Source organism: Pinus tabuliformis, chromosome 9 (assembly GCF_031772625.1).
Source record: "Pinus tabuliformis cultivar Carrire ecotype Pingquan chromosome 9, CPIR1, whole genome shotgun sequence".
Classification (NCBI taxonomy): Eukaryota; Viridiplantae; Streptophyta; class Pinopsida; order Pinales; family Pinaceae; genus Pinus; species Pinus tabuliformis.
The window spans coordinates 1,236,294,789-1,236,313,139 of record NC_142307.1 but is presented as its reverse complement, the minus strand read 5'-3'; the positions used below and the strand labels follow the sequence as shown (position 1 = coordinate 1,236,313,139).

Genomic DNA, 18,351 nt, shown 5'->3' with positions numbered 1-18,351 from the left:
TATGGACAAGGAAAAAAGAGATCTAAAGTGGATCTTGGTGACAACACTAGGTATGCAATGGAGGGCATTGGCAACATACATTTCCAACTAGACTCGGGAAGTCTTATGGAGGTGAAGGAGGTAATGTATGTACCTAGGTTGGAGAAGAATTTACTCTCAGTTTTGTCCATGGAGGACAGAGGACTTGAGGTCAGTTTCATGAGAAGTGAGTTAGTTGTCAAGCCAAAAGGAGTTGATCCTAGCATGAGGTTGGTCATAGGCAGTAGGGAGAATAATTTGTATCTCTTGAAAGGACAACCAGTGAGAGCCCTATCATAGTAGTGACTTTACCACTGTTATGAGAGATGCCACTGGCTTTCCAGAGTTTAATATAGAACATGATGGTGTGTAAGGGATGTGCACTTAGCAAGCAGGCCAAGGCAGCATATCCTAGCAGTGAGACCAGGTGCAAGTCTGTGTTGGATTTGCTACATTTCGACATATGTGGTCCTATCTCAGTGGAGTCTATCTCAGGAAGCAGTTATTTTGTGCCATTCATAAATGACTATTCTAAGAGGACATGTATTTACTTCCTGAAGGCCAAGGATAAGGGCTTCAATCAATTTCAAGAGTTCAAAGCTCTTGTGTAGAACTAGACCAAGAAGAAGATCAATGCCCTGAGATTAGACAAAGAGGGAGAGTATACCTCCAACGCATTTAAGGATGTCTAAAGGTAAGCAAGAATCAAGAAACATCTAACAGTGCCCTACAACCCACAGCAAAATGGAGTCATCGAGAGAAAGAACAAGAGTATAGTCGGAGTAGACAAGGCCATGATCCATGATCAGGATTTGTCTATGTTCTTATGGGCATAGGCATGAAATACAATTGTATACCTGCAGAACAGGAGTCCTCGTAGGGCAGTGGAGGACATGACTCCTTGGGAGGCTTTTACAAGAGTGAAACCAAAGGTGAGCCATCTGCACATCTTCAGTAGTCCAGTCTATATCCACATTCCTTCAAAGAAGAGAATTAAACTGAATCCCTCATCAGAGAGGGATTTTTTATTGGATATAGTGAGACATGGTCTTCTGATCAAGAGGAGGAGCAAGATGTTCCTTCAAGCTCTACCAAAAGAAGGCTAAGATGGACCGAACAAACCTTGAGGGATGCAGAGGAGCATGTGGAGGCTCTTAGCAGCACTTTCAGGGAAAGTAGACTGTTATCTAGATTTTCCAGTTATTTGGCCTTGATGAGCAACAAGAGTGAATTTGATCCTTCTACTTTTGAGGAGGCAATAAATCAATAAGTTTGAAAGGATGCCACAGTGGAATGGTATAGTTCCACCATGAGGAATGATGTTTGGGACATAGTATCGAGTCTTGAGGGGAAGTTAGTGGTCACTTCTCAATGGATCTCTAAAATCAAGCATGGAGGTGATGCCAGTGTCGAGAAATACAAAGTGAGGTTCATGGCAAGAGGGTTCACCGAGAGGGAGGGAGTAGACTATGAGGAAACATTTGCACCTATCACCAGATATGCATCTATCAAGCAATCGTATCTATTGCTTCAAAGATGGGGTGGAGGATACATCAAATGATTGCCTTCCTCGATGGGGTGATTGACGAAGAGGTGAATATTGAGCAAACTCAAGGCTTTGAGGTACATTGGAGAGAGTCCCATGTATGCAAATTGAAGAAGGCCTTATACGAACTTAAGCAAGCACCTTGCACATGGTACTCCAAGATTGATGGGTACCTACTTAGATTGGGCTTCACAAAGAGTAAGGTGGATTCAAACTTGTACTTTGTACTTGTTGAGGGTTAGTCACTCATATTGGTACTCTATGTTGATGATTTCTTCTTGACGGGACCAAAGAAACTCATAGGAATGTGCAAGGACCTTGCTTTGGAGTTCGAGATGAAGGACATTGGATTGATGCACTACTTCTTCGGATTAGGTGTGGCAGTAGCCAAGAGAGATTTTCCTAGGGTAGGGCAAATACACAATTGAAACTTGAGATTCTTAGGAGATTCAGGATGGCGGGTTGCAGGTCGATGTCTGAGGATGAGTTGGTGGATCCCAATTTGTATAGATAGTTGATCGGGTCCTTGATGTATTTAGTCAACATTAGGTCGGATATTTGTTTTGTTATGAACACACTAAGCCAATTTATGGTGGATCTAAGGAGGGGGTTCATTGGATGGCAGCGAAGCATGTGTTGAGGTAACTTTGTGGTAGAGTGGAGTATGGACTGAGATATGTCAGAGTTAGTGGAGTGCAGTTACATGGCTACACAAATTTTGATTGGGTAAGGAGTGCAGTGGACTAGAAATCTACTTCTAGATATTGTTTCACATTGGGATCAACTATGATCTTGTGGTATGGTAGGAAGCATCACCCAGTGGCCCTTAGATTAGCAGAGGCGGAGTACATGACAGCAAGCCTAGCGAGTTGTGAGGCCATATGGCTCAATAAGATGCTCACATAATGGTCTTGAGATGTGGCCCACTGTGATTCATTGTGACAAATAGAGTTGCATTAAGCTCTCTGAAAATTCAATGTTTCCTGATAGATCCAAGCACATAGAGATCAGATACCACTTCATCAAAGACAAAGTTTAGAGAGGTGCTATGAGATTGCAGTACATCTCCACAGATGAGAAGGTAGCAAATATTCTCACCAAACTTCTAGTAAAGGGGAAGTTAGTGTTTTACAAAGACAAGCCAGGGGTGGTAGAGAATCCCTTCATTGCTAGGAGGGAGTGTTGAAGTTATTACCAGTGTTCCACGGAGACTCGCCCCCCCCCCTTAGGGGTCTAGTTTCCTCGCTCCCCCGCACTCCGGGGACTTGGGGACGAGTAGGGGACGTTTCCCCACGCTCCCAAAATGGAGGAAACTCAGGGGGACGTGCCAGGGAAACGTTTCCCTTCCCTGAGGGGACGTTTCCCCACGCCCCCAAAAAAATGGCCTTGCTTATAGTTTATGATTTAATAGACCTAAAGTGGTACAAAGCTACTCATGTTCTGTATGGGGATAACGTCTTGTGCTGTCTTTTGGTTTCAACAAGCGTTATTTTAGAGGGTCAGTATCATGGAAATTTGTTGGACCATATAGCACGTACATGAATTTTCCCTTTTAAAACTTCTCCTTTTTTTCTCAAGGGATGGCTGGATTACAGTGGGGAGATAACTGGAGTGACAGGCAAAGAATATGAGACATTCAGTTTGTGTTTTTAATTTGCATGACATTTGACATACAAACTATGGAAGCAGCACCTATGTTATGTGGGAAATAATTGGGTGGACTATAGACTAACATGCGTTTACTGCAAGCATGACAAAATACTATGGGCAGCAAGAAATCTCAGGAACTGTCGTTATATATGAATTTATACAATTACAAAATTTACACAGACCACAGTTGCTCAGCTTGAATTCTCAGGTCTGAAAATTATTTTCACCCCTGAAATACACTGCTAGTTTGAAGTTTGAACTGCATGGCATTGCTCTAATAAGGTAGACAAATTATCCATGCCATCGTTGGTCACCCAAGTTGGTTTGCAGATGGTCATCCTGCAGTCAATGTCATTTGATAGTAAACTGTCAGAAACTCTTTCATGTGATCTTCTCATCTCTCCTGGAACTAAAACTCTTCTTTCAGCATATGGTGTATTGTCTATATTATATATAATATAACAAACTTTCTAGCTGTTGGATCCAATACAACTGGACAACCCATTGTAGTTGCCCCTTCTACTGCCAATGCAGTGTTCCCGATCTGTTCATTTACCTTTTCACAGAATTCAGTGGCTACTTTATCAAGCTGAAGCTCTCCCTCTGTCTGACCAAAATCTACATTAGAATTTGACCAAGCTGAATTAGAATTTTAAATTTATTATTTTATATGATATTATAAATTTGGATAATGTCAAATGATATTCATATCAATGATCATGCTTTGCAGCTTTTCAATTCAAACCAAATTGTCATAGTGGACTCAATTAATAAATTATATTTATATTTATAAATTTTTAAGACCCTGACGCTCCCCCACGTTTCCTAAAAAATGGTAGGGAGCTTTTACATAGGCCGCTCCCGCGCCCCCTCGCTCCCTCGCCCCCTCGTCCCGGAACCTTGGTGGAACATTGGTTATTATAGTATCGAAAGGTCTTATACATAAGCTTGGTGTCTTAGCATGTAGAAGATATTCAATTTCATCTTTAGGTGCTTGCTTGGTGGAGTAAGTGATTTTATGATTTCTTTCCTAACAATAATTTAGGAAAACTACAATAATTAATATAATTAACTATTGTGGACTATTAGGCCAAAGTATTGAGAATAAATAATAAAATTATTTAAGTGACTTGGATATAATCTCAAATATTGATCTCACATGAGGCTTAGGATTTAATCCTAGGCATAGATCACCTAGCAGATTAGGGTCAGGAGTTTAAATCCCCATAGTTGAAATATGAATTTGCAGATCTTTAAAACATGGCACTAATATGTCGGTTTAATGGTTTCTAGCCAAAAACAAAAGATTTATATGCTTGGATTTATTCTTCTCAGACAACGAAGTGTGACATCTATTTATGCTCAAAAGGTTTCTTCATAGTACAATTTCAGACACAACAAGAAAGGGACAAATCTCTCAATGAAGGTTTGTGGTTCTGGGGTAGAGTCAGACTCTTTGTAACCCCATGGTTTCCAAGCTTTGATGCAATGAATATGGTTGTAACAACGACTCCAGTTTGGGTAAGGTTACCAAACCTTCCCCTCCCCTTCTGGCACTCCATGGTTTTAGAGGCCAATGGAAACATCCTTGGAAAGTTCAAGGCAATAGACTCATATAAACATCAAAGGGCATCTTTACTTTTGTCGGGACGTGTTGAGATGGACCTCAGTAATAGTCTTCCAAATCGTCTCCTATTAAAACATGAAAATTTTGAGTGGACATAGGTTCTCGATTATGAGAACACGACTTTCGGATGTCATTACTGTTTCCAAACAAGGCATCTGCAGAATTCTTGCCCTCAAGCAAAAAAGGCTCCAAAAAAAGAAAAAGCGGGCAGGCCCAAAGCAAAGGGGATGGCAGTTCCCAAATTGCACAAAAGAGGAAGAAGAAGAGCTAGAGGAAGATCGTCAGAATCCAGAAGAGCAAACTCAAGCTAATGGACGTGAAGAGATCAATAATGGAAAAAGAGAAGACATCCAAAGGCGAGTGGTTTCCAAGGAGATCATAGTTTTCGAGAAGTAGGTTTCAGGAGGGGCAAAGCAAATACACATATCTGAAATCTCGGACTCGGACAAAGAAGTCCCACCCCAAGTGGAACAAAATCATATGGCAATTGTTACATCCACCTCCAATCATGAAGTTTGGAGAAAGGTGGAAAGGGAAAAAGGGAAAAGGGGAAATTAAGTGATTATTATCACACAACCCCGAAATTTATGTTTTTTTATAATGGTATTATCTTTATAGTGGGCATCAACGACAAGGTTGTTGTTGATTGAATGCCTTTAGGCATCTACAGAACGTAACTTTGTCCTTGTTTCTTCTCAAGTTGAATAAAGTTACGATTTTTTCCTCGAAAAAAAGGAGATTAGGGTTAGGGCTTTTGGCTTTAATGAAATTGTAAAAGAAGCCTAAGGGAGAGGTGAGGACATACAATTTTTGGAGGAAGCGACATTTCTAGAGCAAGAGGCTCAAATAACTTAAAGAGAAGCGAGAAGAAGTGCAGCAAGGAATTTCGGGAGAATTTCATGAAGGCCAAGTTTAGGAAAGAGGGAGGTCAAGTTGTTGAAGAAGAGGGTTCAATTGTGAAGGGGGTCACATTATTCAAGGAGGCCAATTTATCTAGTGTACAGGGGGGGTACGAGACAAGGAGAAAAGGAGGCCAATTCACTGGTGAGTCAGGTTAATTCTCTACTGCCAATTAGCTTTACGTGGTTCAATTTCCAAACTCCAAATTCTTTGAGGTTGTTTTTCCTAGTGGGGTCGTGCCCAACAACTATATTTTTCTATGTATTCTCTATGGGTCTAAGCCAGAACTTTCCTGAGAACTTTGATGAAGAAAGTGTCAGGTTTAAATTTGTTGTTGTGGTGTGATTGATCTCTTCATTTTATTTCCGTTGAATTCTAAGTTAATATACCAGCTTATTTATTTTTTGGCAAATTCAAAAATATTCGAGACAGATATTTTTTGAGGTTTTAATAATTTGTTGAAGTAAAATATGTTAGAATTTACACAAACCCATAGCCAGTATTTAATTCAAAGCAATTAATTATTGAACAAATACACAGTTAAGTTCCTAACACAATATTCAGCAAAAGAAAATTATGATCTGAATCACGTGAATCACAAACAAATTTATGCCCAACAAAAGAGTTTTTCATTATTAAAAAGTCAGAACTTACTTGGGCTCTTGTCATAGGATAATAGCCTAACTAAGAAATTACAGATGACAATCGTCATGATCTGATCCAACAAAGCTCTCTTGCAGATCTCGATCTCCAACCCCTCTGCACTCTCTCAGACCCAGCACACGCTCATTGAGATGTTACTCTTAACTTTGTGTTGTTGTGTGTCTTCTCCTCTCCTTAGCCTTGCTTTTATAACTTTACATTGAGCTAAAACCCTAACCCTAATCTCAAAGTAATTGACGACAAAGATTCACCTCACTTGAGATTGATGGCTTGTCGAAAATTAGCGAGAAAAGTGATTCCTTGATTTACGCCCTAATTCAAGGAATCAAAGTCGAGTTCCTTTTTTTTGTGCATGGTTGGTAGAGGGCAACAAAGATCAACAGTCTTGCAGGTGTTTCAAGCTTAGTTCTAGCAAAGAAATCAGATTGGTTTCTATTGAGACAGTTATTTTGTAAAAGATCAATTGCTGAGTTTTGCCATCAATAAAATTCTCATCAAGCAAAGGGTTTTCTCATATGGGTTCCCTAGTAATTAAAAAAAAAATGTCTTGAATTGTGTGACTGTGTTTTATTTTTGTTCGTAATTCTTATCAGCAGAATAGAATTTCGTGGAAATTCTACATGGCTAAGATTAAAACTTATTAACTTGAGTAATTTACTTTAGTTTATTTTAGCTCAATAAACCAACATATTAATATTAATACATGTTTTTCCAAAGTTAAACTCCGGCTAAGTTACATCAGCAACTTGCTCAACATAGAGCAATTGTTCTCAGGAGATGTAGGCAACTTTTGCATGCCTAAACACAAGACCTGTGTAGAAGTACCTACCCAAGCTACAAACTCCAACACTCCCTCTTAACAAGGGAGCTACTTCTAAAAGAACCTCCTCCACCTAGATCTGTCTCCAAGCCCATATTAGTACCTGTAGTTGCTCCCTCTAACCCTAAAACCTATCCTGCTACCTAACCTAAAACTTGTGCTAAGAACCTATCACAACCAACCATTCTAAGAACCTAACACTCTAGAGCATCTATCAATGACATATCATACAAACTAAGTCTCCTAGCAGTACCTAAAGAATCACTCTTCTTAGTCACTTGTCCCCTCTCAATAACTGACATTGATCCTGTATCCAAGGTACCCTTAGATACACCCACATGTTGTCCCAACAACCTGTATGACTGCCCTTATCTGATGACAAGCACTATTGTTGCATCCAAGGTCTCTCCCTCTGAACATAGAAGCATTTGTCCATCCTAGAACAAAACTCTATACCCATCATCCTCCAAGGTCGATACTAAGAGCAAGTGTACCATCAACCCTGGAATAAATAACATCCTTGCCACCTCCAAAAATCCTCTTGACTCTAACTAGAATCTAATACGTCCAATAGCCTTTACTGCATGCATGGTGCTAGCTCGACAACTCACATGGCAATGTGAGCCTGTCTCTGAAATACTACAGAACACAGACCTCATCCCCCTCATGTGACTAGATGCTCTATTGTCCACTGGCCATTTTTACAGACTATCTCTACCCTTACTACGCCCAACAACACCTTGTTGACAAGGGCACCACTCTGCCTATGACCAAGTCTTGCTGCACAAACCCTTATCTTAGCTTGTCTCAACATGTTAATACTTTCTATAGCTACAATTGTTTGATCCTACAGCCTTGGTGATTTTCTTGACTATCCAATGGTTGTTGTCTCACAACAACTATACTCCCACATGAACTGTAATCAACCCCTGGCAGTTGCTTTTCTGCATGCCTATGAACCATCGATTTACCTGTCGACTCTAGCATCTATGTGCAGCGACTCTAGAAACTATCGCAACACCCAAGCTCTTTGTTGCCACACTAACTGTCTTTACATTGTTATTCATCAACAGTCAGCCATGTCTCTGCTGTAACTTTACTATGTTGGCCAATTTCCTCCTTGCTAACAACTTGATGCCCCACGACTTGCTCAATTCCCGCAGCACCTTGTTTGTTGAATTTTAGCCCCTAGCATGTCATGCTCGGTCACTTCAATCTGTAGCTATCGTTGTTCTTGCCAACCAACTCTACGATCAATTACCTGCACCTGTCCAACCACGATATTTTGCAACTAGTCCCTGCTAAACCAACAACGCCCAAACTACCCAACGTCCTAACACTGACGCTTCTAATCTTGTCGGCCCTAACTCAATTTGTTAGTTGTCAAATCACATCCACCTGGGCAACTTCGCTACGAGCCCACAAACAGACCTGCACTCCTACGGTAGCTAAATCCATTGCCCTGACCGACTATGGCAGCTAGGTCAAGCCAGTCATTCCCCCACTCTTTTTTTTTTTCTCAGTAAAACTATGCTAATATATTATGTACAGAAGACCAAATTTACATCATAACAAAACAGAGAGAACCAGGCTCTGGGAATATCATCCAGGAGCAGCTAAGGCCAATCAAAAAGCTAGCCCACGCAGGGGCGCCAAACAGAGAGTCTAAACCATCCAAAAGAGCTAGCCCACGCAGGGGCGCCGACTAGAAATCTGAATTATCCCACACAGGGGAGACTAACATTGCCCAGCCCATTAACGAAGTTTCTAGGACACAAACAAAAAGCACTGATGCCAAAACTAAGCTAAGACAGACAGCATTAGGGACCAGAAGACCAGATAGAAGAGCCATGTAAACCTTGGGCTCGGGCATCGCTATTCGTCCATTTGCTCCTCCTCTACCCGGCACCAACCGTAAGCCTCCTTTTCAGCAGCAGTGGGGGAGTGTCTTCTGCTTCGCTGGTCCTCGCCCTCTGATCCAGCATGCTTTTCGAGGCATTCTCCAAGTCTGAGGCAGGATCCTTTACTTCTTTCTCCGGGCCAGTATCAGGATCTTTTGCTTCTTACACCTTGCTGTCAGCTTTCCCCTGCCCATGTTCATCCAGAGAGTCATTGTCTTCCTGGGATTTTTCAATGAACAGGACCGAAACGTGCGCACTGAGCTGGGGGCGGTTCATGGAACTGCTAAAGTTGAAAATAGCAGAGCCGAAGGCAGGCAAGGAAGCCGAGCTCGAAGCACCAGCGTCCATGAATTGACTTGAATGAAGGGGATTAGCTCCAATAGAGCGCATGTTATGGCAATGACAGCAGTGGACGGAAGTATCTGCAACGTGACTGCGAGAGGTTCCTCCCCTGGAAGGGCCTCGACGGCTAAGCATACGCTGCCGAGGTCTCACCATCCTTACAGGGGTCGAGGAGAGGAAATTCAAACAGACCATGGAATAATCCAAACAGACAGCGTGAGGAATAGACTGCTGAAGAACCCAAACAGACAGCGAGGAGATCCCAGCGGAGACGGAGAGGCAAGGCATCTGAGATTGCAGAGACCTGCCAGAAGGAAGAACCAGCAACATTCCCTGACCAACGGCATGGTTTATAGCCTCAGCTACCTCACCTTGGAACACGCCCGCCATAATTGCAACCTCCACTTGAGCCGAATAGCCGTGCAGGGCATTTACTATGCTCTGCTACATAGACTTATACCAGCTGTTTATAACGCCTGTGCTCGCCTTACCGCCGACGTCTGCCACGTGATGGCATATGGCCGGCATGTGGCATGCGGCACTCTCACGTCCCATCCTAACTAACACCCGCATCCGGGGGTCATTCCCCCACTCTTATTCTTCTTCTTCTTTTTATTTTTATTTTTAAATTTCCATGCCCACTAAAAAAAATTGACCTGGATAAAAAAATTGCTCTTGGTCGTTTAAAAAATAAATAAATAATTGAATCGTACAATCCCAACCACACCTAACTTCGGCGATCTGAAACAAACCCAAAACCTATTATTCCAAGATCGATTCAAAGTTGAAGCTTTGATACCATTTTAGAATTAACATGAACCCAGCACCTAGTATTTAATCCAAGCAATTAATTGTTGAACAAAAACGCAGCTAAGTTCCTAACACATAATATTCAGCGAAAGCAAATTATGACCTGAACCACAAACAGATTTTTTCCCAACAAAAGAGTTCTTCAATAATAAAAACTCAAAACTCACTTAGGCTCCCATCCTAGGATAATGGCCAAACTAAATGATTACATAAAAACTCAAAACTCACTTAGGCTCCCATCCTAGGATAATGGCCAAACTAAATAATTACATAGTACTATACTTTGGATCTTATCCTGCAAATCTTCTCTCTCACAAATATGGATTTCCAGCCCCTTTGCACTCTCTTGGACCCAACACATGCTCACTAAGATATCACTCTCAACTTTGTGTTGTTGTTGTGTGTCTTCTCCTCACCTTAACCTTGGTTTTATAACTTTACATTGAGCCAAAACCCTAACCCTAATCTCAAAGTGATTGATGACCAAGATTAGATATTGCCTCACTTGAGATCGAAGGCTAAGATTTAAACTTATTCACTAAAGTAATTTACTTTAATTTTCCCAAGTTTTATTTTAGCTCAATAAGCCAACATATTAATGTGTTTTTCCTAAGTTAAACTTAGGCTAAGTTACATCAATCTAGTGCAAGTGTTCAAAGAAGATGTGGGCGACTTCTACATACCTAAACACAAGGCTTGTGCAGAAGCACATACTCGAGCTACAAACCTCAACAAAATAAATCAAACTTGGTATGAGAAAAAATTAATATGGTCTAGTTCTGCTAACTAGGGAGTTCAACACTTGAAATTCAAAGTATTCCTCATCCAAACTTTATTTGCCCGATTTTCACCTGAGTTGTATTTTACATAGTTGAGGCCTTGTGTGATAAGTGTTGTGGCAAATGATCTAATAGACTCATGTCGAACTCATATGCGAATCCCCAATAACTACAACCATTTGATATACAATTACTCTCACAAGTAGCCAATTCCTCGACATATGAGAGGAAATGGATTACATACACTATTATTCATTAAGTGAAGAGAAACCAATTGGGATCTAAGGACACATACCCATTTGTACTTGAAAAAAATCATTCACTCATAGTTCCTTCCATACTATTGCTCCAAAAAACCCACCGTACAAATAAGTCCCTCTCTCTCTCTCTCTCTCTCTCTCTCTCTCTCTCTCGCTCTAAATCACCACATCCACGCCCTTTCTCATTACACAAGGATTTCAAGATTGGTGCACCCACACCCTCCCCCCTCACACACAAATTTCAAAATTGGTGGACCCACAACCATGAACCCATACTAGTTTGGTATCTAATAATGTGAGATTCCAACCCATAAAAATAGAACATCACACAAAGATCAAACCAAACTTATTATATACCATATCTAACATTCTCAAACTAACAAAAATTAGATGTTAGAATTGAAATTATTATACTAATAATGATAATCTAATTTTAAGGTCACGGCCAAGCCAAACACCAAATTGGTGTATGAGACCCCCTTGTTTATGGGACAAGAGACCCACCTCCACATTACAATTTGAATGCTAAAGTCTACAAAAAGGTGGTATGTACTCTACCCCCCCCCCCATATTTGAACTTGTGACCTCTTACAAGGAAGCACATGTTCTAAGAGATAAAGGTATAAAATTACATACAACAAGCATACAGGTATCTTGGATATAACCTTTTGCCTAACATAGATTGAAAACATTTCACAATAAATAATTGTTGAATATCCTAGTACCAAGTATAATTATCTCTATATTGTACATATGGGATAAGAGCCATTTGGAACACAAAATATTGAAGATGCGGAAGAGATTCATGGCCAATGCATCAAGAAACAAAAATAGAAAAAGTCAGTGCCCCCCACTCAAAACAAAAGTGATGACCAAACTTAAAACATAAAGACACCAATCAAGTAGATTGGAAAATACAAATATTACTAATAGTTACCTAACAAGCTAGACGAAGACTCCAACACCTTAAATTAAACCAATAATTACATTGATTTTGATTTAGAGATGACAAAGATTGGGGCCAAATGTAACTCCGTGCTTATTAGACACCCATCTTCTCGTTGTGGCCATGGAGATTCGCACCAACCACATATAAAGATTACACAAGCTAGAAAATAAGTGAGATTTGAAATCAAAACGTCTAGACTCTAGAATAAGGGAAAACTTGAACAATTCCATTCTCAAAATAGAGGATAGAAAACGTCAACATAGGTACCTAATGAGAACAAGACAAAGGCATCATACTACAAAGATATCGCCAAAAGCTAGTTGCAACCACCCAAATGCCTTTACAGTATTAACAATAGAAAACATATGTAGAGAATATTGCATGTAATCAAACAAAACCCATTTGCTACACACATAAAAATAAAAATAAAAATAATTGGACAAAGTATAGACCTTGAACCACAAATGCATGGTCATTCCTGACATGAGTTAAAAATACATCAAGTTTGCTATATTGGCATTGTTGCAGCTTGCCATAATATTTAAAATCGGAACCGATCCACTTATCAAAACAGTTTTTGAACCGAAACGAGAAAAAACAGACTAGCCAAATCTAATCTCAATGAACTAATATTTACAAAAATACATGAAATAAGCAATTCTTAATGAAAAACTATTTTTAGGATTTAAAACCATGATTCCAAACCAATAGAGACAAAATAAGCAAAGTTTGTTCATCTATATACCATGTAAAGGTGAATAAATCAAAATGACATTGAGTGCAATACATATCAGTGGCAAAATACATAATCAATGAGGCTTTAAATGGCCTTTGGAGTCCAAAAACAATGCTACAAACTATGGCGCCACTAGCCTACTACAAGTCTACATATCAATGATCAACATGATCACTTATCATCATGATCAAACTCATCACCACTACTAGACACGGGATCATCAGCACTCTCCGAGCTTACAATGAAGCTCACAAAAACTCCAAATGAGATGTGTGAGGCAAATGAGAGGCCATGAATGCTTTTAAAGGCTTGAACGGGTTGTTTTAGGAGAGAAAGAACCCCCAAATTCCCTCAAAACCACTCACAGATGCCCAAAACAACTGCGCGTGGGGTTCGTGGCCGCCACAGCAATGACCCGGCCAATTTATGATAGAATCGGCTGGTTTATGACCGGATTGGTACAAAATCAGGGTCTACCTCAACCCAAACTAGGTTCATTGAATGGGTTGACTTCTGAGCCTAATGAATCCGCTAGTTTGACCGAGTAGCGGATCGACCAAGACAGTTTTAAATACCATGATTGTTGCCACGTGGGCACTGAGACTACGTTGGCAAATCAAGTCTTCAAAAACAGTTTCGAAGGAAACAGAATGGAAGTTTTAATTCTTGATTAGTTTATTTTACGGTTTTGTGCTTTTATTCTACTAAAGGAGAATAAGAATGGCAAGGAAGAGGCTGCAGTCGCAGGGAACGCAGACCCAAATGATGAATGTGAATCGTTTTTTTCTCTAATCAAGGTGCAAGGACCACAAATCTGTGAACCCACTTCGTACTGTTCCTCTTAATGAACTGATCATTATTCTTTTTCTTCTATTCGGACCGAGAATTTTCTATACAATTGATATCATTGTTAGTGTTTGATTTGCATTTCCTTATTGCTATGGCATAGTATATTTGAATATCCAAGCCTATATAAACAGACTGTTAGACCATGTTTCTGTGTACTTCATAAACCTGTTTGTTATTTGGATCTTGGGAGGTTATCTGCACTTATAGATTCAACATCTGCACTTATAGATTCATCATAGCATCATATTAAGCATGTTTATTAGCTCAGTTTTCATGCTGTTACAAACCCCGAATTATCAGCAAGGTTCCAAAGCTGTTAATTATGTTGGTCTCCTGTTGATCAGGAGATTCATGAACGGATCAAAGGGCTGCCATGGCACGCTACGAACATTTGCATATCACACATGTACTTCAAGGGCCGATGAACCAAACGGTTTGAGGGGTAAATATTTTTGTTCATTTATTCATTCAATGTAAAACAATCAGAAGCTTTTGGTCAACCCAGACAAAATTTTAAAGGCATTCAAAGTCTACCATAATCTGAGAAATAGGGCGCCCTAGCAACTCGTGTACACCACACATGTACTTCAAACCAATCAATCGCTTTGGGAGACAAACACTTATGCACTTATTCAATGTGACACGACCAGCTGCTTCAAGTCAACACTTAAAACTTTATTAGCGAACTCGTATTCAGCCCACTGCAACAGTATCACGAATAAAGCAAATGTTCTTTACAATACATAACAACTGTTTCACGAAAATGTCAGATCCGAACGGATAAAATAAAACCCTTGCACTAACATCCATCCAAACCCTAACCCTAGGATTTAATTCAGGCATTCCCCACTTTGATAAAAAGAGAAGTTTAACAATGATTATGACCTAATCATGATCAACAGCCATAAACAATCCAAAATTCAAGAAAATGTAGCAAAATAGGGGTAACTAAATTAAATGATATATGGGAGAAGATATCAGGCGAGGCAATTACCTGGCTGAACTTGGTATCGAGAGTTCGCTTAACCTCTTTATAAGCTCGGCGGAGGTTGAAGAACTCCCTGCGGGCGTTGTCCGAAATGAAATGAGGAGCTTCGACATGCCATCCCAGTCGATCGTCTTAGCAGCCTTCTCCACGATCTTCTTTCCGCTCATTTTTACCGTGCGATTGGATCCTGCAACCTGCGTTTCAATTTTCTGAGAGTTTCTCGCACCCTTGGCCCGCTCTATTCTCCGATAAATATGCTTGTTTGGTCTACAAATATGTTGTTTTTCCTTTTACGATATTGCTAATTGCAAAATACATAGTATGTAAGGAGACGATAGTTGGTTTATATTATTTTATAATATAATAATTTACTTTTGATCCTAGGATAGGAACGTCCAACAATGATATAGGGGCATCAAATTTCTTGTTTGTCTAATCTCTTTTTAATCTCTAAATCTTTTCTTGCTAAAGATATTTTCTTGGGAGCTTCTATTTTACCGAGCATGGGGTCAGTTTAATGACCCATTTTCCTTGAGCTTGACATCAAATAGGCCCCAATAACAGGCCATTTATATTTGAAGGCTTATGGCTGTAGGATCCTGCCTCTGTGGATAAATCCAAGGAATGGTAGAAGGAAATGGAACTCCGAATCCATTCCCCAATGCCCATATTCTAGAAAACTCTAAAAGCCCTCAAGGCTCAAATCAAAAGATGGCTCCAAGGAAGAGTCTACAAATATTCGCCAAGAAAAAAACTAATTAAAAGTCCAAATGGGATATATACAGTAACATTATCCTAGAGTGTCAATCTGAAGCCTTAGCTCAACAGAAAGGATCTATCTTGGTGCAATAATAAGAAAGAAGGAAACATGAAGAACAACTCTAGAAACATAAATCATAAATCAATTTGTTAAAAGAGGAAGAGAAAATTACTAGATTCTTCCACATATTTATGCTCTAGCATCACCACCACAACCAAATATCTTCCTTTCTAGAAAACTCTAGAAAAAAACTCACATACGCAAGCACCTGGAAGGGGAGCTCAGGAATTTCTACAGTAATCTCTTGAAAGAACCCTCGACCAATAGGCTAACTTCCATTAGAAAAATAGTTCCCACATCCATTGTCTAGTTTCCCATGACCATAATGTCGCCCTCATGATAGAAATCACCCTTAAAGATCTGGAAGAGGTGGTCATGAGTATTCCTAAAAGTAAAGCCCCCAAGCCTAATGGCTTTACCACAAACTTCTTTCAAGTCTATTGACCATTCCTAGGCCTATAAATTTTAAAGCTGCCGAAGAATTCAGAAAGATGAGATTTGCCCTTCCTACTCTCAATGCAACCTTCCTCACTCTTATCCGCAAGTCACATAACTATGTAGCTTATGGCCTGTATCCCTTTGTAATGTCATTTATTAAACTATTTCAAAAATAATAGCCAACCATCTAAAATCCCTTCACCTCACTCATTTCAAGGAGCAATAAGGTTATGTAGAAGGGTGCCAAATCCTAGATGGCATCATTGTTGCGCATAAGCTCATCCACTCCTTGAAAATACTCAAGAAAGTGAGCATGGTTATTAATCTTGACTTTTCCAAAGCATTTGATAAACTAAGATAGTTGTACCTTTATCACCCCCTCAAAGCTTTCAGCTTCTCTCAAAACTAAACTGATTGGATTTGTCTAATTGGATTTGTTTTCTCTTCTCCTCACCTTTCTTCTCCATTCTCCTCAATGGTTCTCCCACCAAAACCTTCAACTCTTCAAGGGGCATTAGGAAAGGATACCCCTATTTCCCTTCCTATTTGTCCTTGCAGTTGAATGTCTTGGTAGAGTGCTTCAAGCTAGTAGAAGGAGAGGCTTATTATCGTGTATTCGCCTCAGTAATTCCATGAATTGATATTATTTTATTTATATAGGAAGCTCATAAACGTAGCATGGAGCTTTGTCCACGGTAACTCTATTTTATTGAAAAATAAATACTTAAGGAAATACTCGGATTACATAATTATAAACGAATTGAAAAAGTAGGTGGGCTTATATGTTAATGTTGCATAATTATAAACCAAATAAAAATGTGAGTGCAGTTATACTAGATGACAACTTTACGTTATTAAAAATCACCAAATCAATCTATATTACCTAACAAATTTCATTACCGAGATTCCCATGAAATTTATATAGTTAGAAAATAACTAAATACTCGTGGACTTGTAAACATATTGCCAACGTACATGATGTACATTACCAACTTTCTACTCTTCATGTCCCATATAAGATCCGTCGAGAGATACATTTCATTTTTTTTTATAATAAAATTATGAATAATCTATTTACAATAAATGGAAGAAAAAAGAAATTGCTCAGCAGCTCCAGGCTAACAACCGGAACGATGTGAAAATGCAGGCGGTGCTTGCTTCTGCTCACGGTGGTACTCGAGAGAAAACGCGTTCGTTCGCTCAATTTAATGTCGATGAAAACGATTTGGTTAAGATTAGAAATTGCCGCCTGATGCCATTAATGGTCAATACCATCCACCCACATCTTAAAATCATTGTGATGAGCAAGGCAACGAGAAGATGATCTGGTCGTCTGAATCTTTCCTGCCTTTCCAAGGAAATGTCACCGGCTTCATCGTGGTGTAAGAGACACAATGCTGTACCAAAAAAATTCATCCAAAAACATCCATCCAAACCCTAACCCTAGGATTTAATTCAGGCATTCCCCACTTCGATGAAAAGAGAAGTTTAACAATGATTATGACCTAATCATGATCAACAGCCATAAACAATCCAAAATTCAAGAAAATGTAGCAAAATAGGGGTAACTAAATTAAATGATATATGGGAGAAGATATCAGGCGAGGCAATTACCTGGCTGAACTTGGTATCGAGAGTTCGCTTAACCTCTTCATAAGCTCGGCGGAGGTTGAAGAACTCCCTGCGGGCGTTGTCCGAAATGAGGAGCTTCGACATGCCATCCCAGTCGATCGTCTTAGCAGCCTTCTCCACGATCTTCTTTCCGCTCATTTTTACCGTGCGATTGGATCCTGCAACCTGCGTTTCAATTTTCTGAGAGTTTCTCGCACCCTTGGCCCGCTCTATCCTCCGATAAATATGCTTGTTTGGTCTACAAATATGTTGTTTTCCTTTTACGATATTGCTAATTGCAAAATACATAGTACGATGGTTGGTTTATATTATTTTATAATATAATAATTTACTTTTGATCCTAGGATAGGAACGTCCAACAATGATATGCATGACAACGATATACATGTCAATTATATATTAATAATAATATAACATCAAAGCTTTTTTGTGGGAGGGAAAGAAAGGAATTATCATTTTATGAAAAAAAGGATGAGGTTTAGGGAATCAAATGCTTAATTAAATAATAATATTTTATTATCTAATATGAGTTTTTTAATTATATTTTATATATTACATTATATTATATTTTATTATTTGGAAATTTTATTCCATTTTATTTAATTTTAAGCTTTATATATTAT

General features: G+C 39.4%; 1 protein-coding gene across 1 annotated transcript in view; it reads right to left on the bottom strand.

Moving 5' to 3' along the window:
- The window catches only part of LOC149153020 (ATP synthase subunit d, mitochondrial-like), an 86,722-nt gene extending 68,717 nt beyond the window's left edge, over positions 1–18,005 (bottom strand). Inside the window, exon 1 of the mRNA XM_089437912.1 lies at positions 17,711–18,005. Within this exon, the coding sequence (XP_089294038.1) occupies positions 17,711–17,866 (156 nt within the window). The 5' untranslated portion in view covers positions 17,867–18,005. The remainder of the gene's footprint in view (positions 1–17,710) is intronic.
- Positions 18,006–18,351: the final 346 nt, after the last annotated feature.